At 40.8% G+C, this 8,250-nt stretch overlaps 1 protein-coding gene across 1 annotated transcript; it reads right to left on the bottom strand.

Annotated features, from left to right (window-relative positions):
- Positions 1-3,749: 3,749 nt before the first annotated feature.
- Positions 3,750-7,464, bottom strand: krt98 (keratin 98). Its single transcript, XM_084930564.1, has 8 exons — positions 7,059-7,464; positions 6,627-6,709; positions 6,345-6,501; positions 5,779-5,940; positions 5,558-5,683; positions 5,200-5,420; positions 4,989-5,011; positions 3,750-4,851 (listed from the first exon to the last, which is right to left on the bottom strand). Exons 1-8 carry the CDS (start codon positions 7,389-7,391, stop codon positions 4,751-4,753), a joined length of 1,206 nt encoding a protein of 401 aa, XP_084786690.1. The 5' UTR covers positions 7,392-7,464; the 3' UTR covers positions 3,750-4,750.
- Between the last annotated feature and the right edge of the window lie 786 nt (positions 7,465-8,250).

Genomic DNA, 8,250 nt, shown 5'->3' with positions numbered 1-8,250 from the left:
AGAGATGTTGCGCAAATGGAAGAAAGCAGTCTTACATATTTGTTTAATATGTGCGTTGAAGGACATGTCCTGGTCAAAAATGACTCCAAGGTTCCTCACAGCGTTACTGGAGGCCAAGGTAATGCCATCCAGAGTATGAATCTGGTTAGATACCATATTTCTAAGATTTTCAGGGCCGAGTACAATAACCTCAGTTTTATCTGAATTAAGAAGCAGAAAGTTAGCGGCCATCCAGGTCTTTATGTCTTTAAGACATTCCTGCAGTTTAACTAATTGGTGTGTGTTATCTGGCTTCATGGACAGATAGAGCTGGGTGTCATCTGCATAGCAGTGAAAATGTATGCTATGTCTTCTAATGATGCTGCCTAAGGGAAGCATGTATAATGTAAACAGAATTGGTCCTAGCACTGAACCCTGTGGAACTCCATAATTGACCTCAGTGTGTGAAGAGGACTCTCCATTTACATGCACAAATTGGAGTCTATTAGATAGATATGATACAAACCACTGCAGTGCAGTACCTGTAATACCTACAGCATGTTCTAATCGCTCTAATAGGATATTATGGTCGACAGTATCGAACGCTGCACTGAGGTCTAGCAGGACAAGCACAGAGATGAGTCCACTGTCAGAGGCCATAAGAAGATCATTTGTAACCTTCACTAAAGCTGTTTCTGTGCTGTGATGAGCTCTGAAACCTGACTGAAACTCTTCAAATAAACCATTCCTCTGCAGATGATCTGTTAGCTGTTTGACAACTACTCTTTCAAGGATTTTTGATATGAAAGGAAGGTTGGAGATTGGCCTATAATTAGCTAAGACTGCTGGGTCTAGAGATGGCTTTTTGAGTAAAGGTTTAACCACAGCCAGCTTGAAGACCTGTGGTACATAGCCGATTATTAGAGATAGGTTGATCATATTTAAGATCGAAGAATTAATCAATGGCAGGACTTCTTTGAGCAGTTTTGTAGGAATGGGGTCTAAAAGACACGTTGATGGTTTGGAGGAAGTAATTATTGAAGTTAACTCAGAAAGATCAATTGGAGAAAAAGAGTCTAACTTAACATCAATGGTACTAAGAGTAGCTGTAGATAATATTACATCTGTGGGATGATTACTGGTAATTTTTTCTCTAATGATAAAAATTTTATTTGTGAAGAAGTTCATGAAGTCATTACTAGTTAACGTTAAAGGGATGGTTGGCTCAACAGAGCTCTGACTCTTTGTCAGCCTGGCTACAGTGCTGAAGAGAAACCTGGGGTTGTTCTTATTTTCTTCAATCAGTGATGAATAGTAAGATGTTCTGGCTTTGCGGAGGGCTTTCTTATAAAGCAGCAAACTATTTCTCCAGGCTAAATGATGATCCTCTAAATTTGTGACACGCCATTTCCTCTCCAGATTACGAGTCATCTGCTTTAGGGTACGTGTTTGAGAATTATACCACGGAGTCAGGTACTTCTGATTAGAGACCTTAGTTTTCACTGGAGCTACAGTATCCAGAGTCGTACGTAGTGAGGAGGTGAAATTATTAACAAGATAATCGACCTCTGTTGGGGTAGCGTTCAGATAGCTGCTCTGCTCTGTGTTGGTACAGGGCATTGAAGATGATAACAGTGGGTGGATTATATTCTTAAACTTAGTTACAGCGCTTTCAGAAAGACATCTACTTTGATAAAATCTACTCTCCACTGCTGTGTAATCAATTATTGTAAATGTAAATGTTATCAGGAAATGATCAGACAGGAGAGGGTTTTCAGGAAACACTGTTAAATGTTCAGTTTCTATGCCATATGTTAAAACAAGATCTAGAGTGTGATTAAAGTGGTGGGTGGGTTCTTTTACATTTTGAGAGAAGCCAATTGAGTCTAATAACAGACTAAATGCCATGTTGAGGCTGTCATTTTTAGCATCTACATGGATGTTAAAATCACCCACAATAATTATTTTATTTGAGCTCAGAACTAAATTAGATATAAAGTCTGAGAAATCAGACAGAAACTCTGTGTAAGGCCCAGGTGGACGATAGATGATAACAAGTAAGACTGGTTTCTGAGTTTCACAGCTGGGGTGGACAATGTTAAGCATCAGGCTTTCAAATGAATTAAAAGTCTGTCTTGGTCTTTCATTAATTAATAGGCTGGTGTGAAAAATTGCTGCCACACCGCCCCCTCGGCCTGTGCTTCGAGGTTTCTGGTAGTTAGAATGACTCGGGGGTGTTGATTCATTTAAACTAACATAATCATCCTGCTGCAACCAGGTTTCTGTAAGGCAGAGTAAATCAATTTGTTGATCAATTATTAAGTCATGTACTAACAGAGACTTGGAGGAGAGAGACCTAATATTTAATAATCCACATTTCACTGTTTTACTCTTTGGTTCAGATGTGGATACTGTATTGTTCTTTCTTTTTGATTGTTTATGTTTAAGTTGTTTGTTGCTGGTTTTTAGTTTGTTTTTTGTCTTTTTGGAAGCTGACACAGTCTCTATGGAGATGGGTTTTTAGGGGGGGTAGCAGGAGGAGAGAAGCTGCAGAGAGGCGTGTAAGACTGCAACTCTGCTTCCTGGTCCCAACTCTGGATAGTCATATTTTGGGGGGTTTAATAAATTTGTCCATATTTCTAGAAATGAGAGCTGCTCCATCCAAAGTGGGATGGATGCCGTCTCTCCTAACAAGACCAGGTTTCCTCCAGAAGGTTTGCCAATTATCTATGAAGCCCACATCGTTTCTGGGACACCACTCAGACAGCCAGCAATTTAAGGAGAACATGCGGCTAAACATGTCACTCCTGGTCTGATTGGGGAGGGGACCAGAGAAAACTACAGAGTCCGACATTGTTTTAGCAAAGTTGCACATCGATTCAATATTGATTTTAGTGACCTCCGATTGGCGTAACCGGGTGTCATTACTGCCGACGTGAATTATGATTTTACTGAATTTACGTTTACCCTTAGCCAGCAGTTTTAAATTTCCTTCAATGTCGCCTGCTCTGGCCCCTGGAAGACAATTGACTATGGTTGCCGGTGTCTCTAGCTTCACATGTCTGAGAACAGAATCACCAATTACCAGAGTTTGACCCCCGGCGGGTGTGTCACCGAGTGGGGAAAAACGGTTAGACACATGAACGGGTTGGTGGTGTACCTGGGGCTTCTGTTTAGGACTATGCTTCCTCCTCACCGTGACCCAGCCGCCCTCTTTCCCCAGCTGCTTGGGGTCTGCCGGGGAACAGCTAGCGGGGCCTACGCTATCTTCGGCTGCACCAGCTACAGGGGCCTGGCTAGCTACGGGTGAATGAAGGGTGCGAAGCCGAGTCTCCAATTCAGTAATCCTGGCCTCCAGAGCTGCAAATATGCTACATTTGTTACAGATATCATTACTGCTAAAGGAGGCCGAGGAGTAACTAAACATCTGACACAATGAGCAAGAAAGTGCAGGAGGGACAGGTGAAGTAGCCATGGTGCTAACGAGTCGGCTACGAGCTAAGCTAAGCTAGCGAAACAGTACAGAGACAGTGAGTGAATACTTTGGCTATAAATTAGGTAGTGAGTACACAGAAAGTGTGCTTCGGATGAAGCACGTGAAGATTATACTATGAAAGAAGAATGTATTTAAAAGTTGTTAATTAAATTGCTAAGCAAATAAGCTACTCAGAAACACCACTGTGTTTGAGCAGGAACAGGAAGTGATACTCTACCGCAGAGCGAGCGAACACCAAGTGACAGCGCCACCAAGAGACCCCAAGAGATACTATAAACCGATCATTATGTCACTCCATCATTAACCCACTCTTTCCCTGTACACCATGTAGAAACTATTATTATAAGCTGCAATTTTACTTCTAAGTTTATAATCAAGCTTGGTAGAGATGGAGTTGAGAATTTGTTTAGTACCTGCTCTAAACTAATTTTAACAGATGGAAGCTTGTTATTTTTTTTCCTTGTACTTGTCTTCAGGAGAGATAAATTTATTTTTTGTCAGAAGAAGTGTCTCATATGTATAAAGGTTGTTTAGTTTGAGCTTACAGTTTTTTGGTACTCACTGAATTTGATTAACCAGGGTTTTAAGGAACAAGAAAAGACTTTACATTACATAAAACCCTATTTTGTCCACATTTATGATAAAATATCTTGGTATTCAACATAGACTGAATGTAAAAAGACACTGATTTGTGAACCCCTGTTTTAAAGCCTAAATGTCTGTCTGTCTCACTGCATTTTTCACTCCTGACAGCTGGGATGGGTTCCAGTCCCATTACCCCACAACCCTGAATTGGAGAAGTGGTTGAGAAAATTGATGGAATTTCATTAAAATACTTCAACAGGCACCAACACAACATACATGACTTTGAGTGACTCAAATTTGCCGAGGCAAAGCTTAACAGACTGCTAACAGCTACAGCCACATCAAAGTTTTCCAGCTGTCAGTCAAAACCTCAAAGCCTGTCTGCTTAAATTAAAGCATTAATAAAATCAACCCCTTTAAATTGTTACAAAAGGAGATTGGCTACAGAAAAGGGGCTTAAATTCACCTTAAAGCTGCAAAATTGACAGTTATTTCTGGTTTTTCATGTCATACATATGTTAAATAAAACCACACTGACTAATGCCACATGCACATGTACTACAAAGTGACAAAAGAGATGAAAACCTACATAATAATTTTACATTTATGTAGACGCCACACATGAAACTTTAATTCAACTGCATGATCTTTATTTTTTGTTCATTCATCCCATATTCCACGAGCTTCTATCTATTCATCCCTAAGTTGACCCAGATTATCAACGGTCTCGTTGGTCTGCACCACCCTTCCATCCACAATTTTCTCCACCACTGTGATGACCTTTTTGACCACTAAAGAAAAGAAGAGAAAAAACAAACATGATAAATTCTCAAGACATTTCTTAAAACTGTATCTAATGTAAATTTATGATATAATTTGGACAATTAAAAAAATGATAGGAATGATACAAAAAAAACCCCTTTCTTGCCTTTTTTTGAGCTGCAATAAGTGCTGGTGCGGATGGGGGGTGGGAGAGAAATCATTAGTTTGAATCATTCATATCATAAACAATTTCAACAAAATCAACAAACGTAGATTTTTTTCCCCTCTGTCTCTAATGTTCCCTCCCCTGACTCACGATTTTCTCATCATATTTTCTCATTTTTCTCCACTGCCTCTTTCTCCTCACTAGGTCTTACCTGTCATCCTCCCCATCCAGCAGCCTCCTGTACTCTGCAATCTCCATCTCCAGCCTGGTCTTGAGATCCAGCAACATGTCATATTTGTGCTTGTTGTCGGTGATACTGCTGTGGATCTGGGAAAGCTGATCCTCCAGGCTTTTGACCATATTCTGGAGGTTTGTTAGCTTCATGGCATAGCGTCCCTGGGTCTCTGCCAGAGTTCCCTCTAGAGATGTTTTCTGTTTGAGTTGCAGAAGAAAATTGTTCAGTGAATAGGCAGTCAGCAATTGTGTGACATACTGCTAATATTCCCTTCATACTTAATGGACAGATAAAATGACATCAGTTCTAGTGACATTAAACTGATGTGTGTTACCATGGTCAAATGGCCCTGCAGTTCAATCTCCAGTCTCTGGAGAGTGTTCCTCAGCTCTGTAATCTCTCTTCGTGTTGTGACCAGAACCTCAGTTTGTGTTTGCACTTCCTGCTCCACTTCTGCAATCTGAGCAGAAACACAACATCATAATTTGTTTCACTCCAGTTGAAAGATCACTTCATGGAAATAATAATAATAATAATGATAACTTCACTTCTCACCTTGTTTTGATACCACAATTCGAGCTCTTTCCTGTTCTTTGCAATCACACCCTCGTAGTGCTGCCTGATCTCTGCCATAGCCTCGTTAAGGTCTCGAGAGGGAGAAGCGTCCACGGATACATTAACCTGGCCACCCATCTGAGTCCTCAGTAGAGCCACATCCTGCAGAGGTCAAAGGGCAATAAAATTTCACAAAATATTTCACAAAAAAATCACAAATCCTCAAAATAATCTACCTGTTGTTATGATAGTCATGCGTGTTTTTGGCTCTTTAATCTGCATGTGTGTTCATGTGTGTGTGGTGGGTGCGGGTGTTGAACAAACAGAAGCAATGAGGTAATGGAGAAAGAGAAGAATACATGGAAGTGTGCAGAGAGAAGAGGGGCAGCAAAGGGAAAAGGAGAAGGTGGCAGAGCTGTTTATAAAAGCATGAACCTAACACTGCATTTCCTCTGTATTATCAGGGGTAAAACATGGGTCATGTGTGAATTATGAACAGCCAGCCACAAAAGCTTGCAATGAAAAACAGATGTGATCTCATAAGGTTGCCCTCTCAGTAAACTCGCCTCTTCGTGGTTTTTCTTGAGGATAATGACGTCTTCCTTCAGGGTTTCATACTGATTCTCCAGATCCAGCCTCAATAGGTTAAGATCATCCGTCAGCTTCCTCAGACCAGCAATGTCTGCTTCCACTGCCAGTCTCATGGCCAGCTCGCTTTCATACCTGAGTGAATTTCACACAAAATGGCAGATGGACAAGTCAGCGGGTTATCACGATCAGGAGCTGTGAGTCAGACATGTGTACATGTGAATGTAGAAGGGTTATAAACATACAGAGAGCACACTCACTTCACTTTAAAATCATCAGCAGCCAGTTTTGCATTGTCAATGTCCAGGATGGTCTTGGCATTGAGCATGGAGGCAATACAAATCTAAGAGTGGGCAAAAACACATGGAAACAGTCAGAAAACAATCAAGCTCTTACTTCAGGTAACAACATTTGAGTTCCTCTCTACACCTGTGCTGCTTCTCTGTGTAATTAACATTGTAATATTCAGGACTTTTAGCAGGATGTAATTGACAGAGTGAATCTAGTATGACGGTCATGAAAATAACAATTGTTCTAACTTATGGGTCAGTATCTAAGTCTTTGACAATGATGAATGAGCTCTTCTAACTGAAAAGTTAGATACCAAAAGATACCTCTTCTGTTACACTTACATTGAACATTGACAAGCAGGAATTGCTCAGCCAGACTCTTATCTGTATCTTTTCTCTTACCGTTTCCTTCAGATCCTCGATGGTGGCGAAGTAACCAGAGTAGTCACGGGAGACCACGTTTCTGCTCTGGTACCACTCCCGGATCAGGTTCTCCAGGTGCTCATTCTCCTTCTCCAGCTTGCGCACCTTATCCAGGTATGACGCCAGACGGTCATTCAGGTTCTGCATGGTGGCCTTCTCATTGGCCCCAACATGGAGGTCGAGACCATCAGCAAGATTCAAGCTTGGTGTTCCACAGCTCATCTGGGATGAAGAGATACGGACTCCACGACCTCCTGCTCCACCATAGACACTCATGGTGTTCTGTTTGAAGCTTCTTGTCCTCATAGACATGTTGAAGGGTCTTGATGTGAACCAAGTAGGATAACTGGAGTTGATCTGCAGCTGAGTGCCTAACTTTGGTGTCGTGGTTATGTAGTTGCCAAAGTGGGATGGGCCTTGCATACGCTGAAAGGTAAGAATGCAGTTGACAGATCAACCCCCCACCTCTCTATGCAATCTCTCCATCACCATGGGTGTGGTGACCAGTGGGTAGGGGTTCATTCACCTCTTTTCAGGTCAAACTTGTGATTCCACATTTTGTTGCAACTCAGTGAAAGCACAGTTATAAGTTGAAAATTCCTTTTTCTAGATAATCCTTTCATCAGTTTGTTTTTTGCCCCTCCCTTTTTGTTTGCTTAGATGTTGGTATGAGAAAAACATACATTTCAAAATCCAAATCTGAATAATTTGTTTATCCTAGGGTGGAATTGCATTACACTGAAGTGTGGATATGAAATAAGAATGATATAAACTGCAGTTTGTTAAAATGTTACATGTCTTGTTAAGTAGTCCAAAGTTACAGAGAATGTATGAAACAGTGAAAGTTTAGGTTCTTTTAATCCTAAGAGACTGCAGTGTGTGGCTATCCTGTAAAATAGTCACTCACCCTAATTACTCATAGCAGTGACAAAAATAACACATACCAGCGATAATTTCACCTGTGTGGTACTCTATGTCAGCTGACGTTATTTTTGCCACATAAGCTTCTAGGCAATAGACAAAAGACTGTATTAATTAAAACTTACACAATGTAACTGTAACACAATAAATGAATGGATGTGTTTATATTTTAAGTTATCACACAGACAAGAGCATGCAGCACTTGGAGAAAATACAAAGGGAAGGAAAATCTAGCACAGGGCTGATCCCA

The sequence above is a fragment of the Perissodus microlepis genome, chromosome 6 (assembly GCF_051167445.1).
Source record: "Perissodus microlepis isolate ML-2025 ecotype Zambia chromosome 6, ASM5116744v1, whole genome shotgun sequence".
Taxonomy (NCBI): domain Eukaryota; kingdom Metazoa; phylum Chordata; class Actinopteri; order Cichliformes; family Cichlidae; genus Perissodus; species Perissodus microlepis.
Note: the sequence above shows the minus strand (reverse complement) of the source record. Positions and strands in the feature narration are given on the sequence as shown.

Coding starts and splice junctions, on each gene's coding strand:
- krt98 (XM_084930564.1), bottom strand. CDS start 7,391: ATGTCTATGAGGACAAGAAGCTTCAAACAGAACACCATGAGTGTCTAT. Junction 5,421..5,557: donor TGCAGGGCCATTTGACCATG/GTAACACACATC, acceptor CAACTCAAACAG/AAAACATCTCTAGAGGGAAC. Junction 5,012..5,199: donor CTGGATGGGGAGGATGACAG/GTAAGACCTAGT, acceptor CATCCGCACCAG/CACTTATTGCAGCTCAAAAA.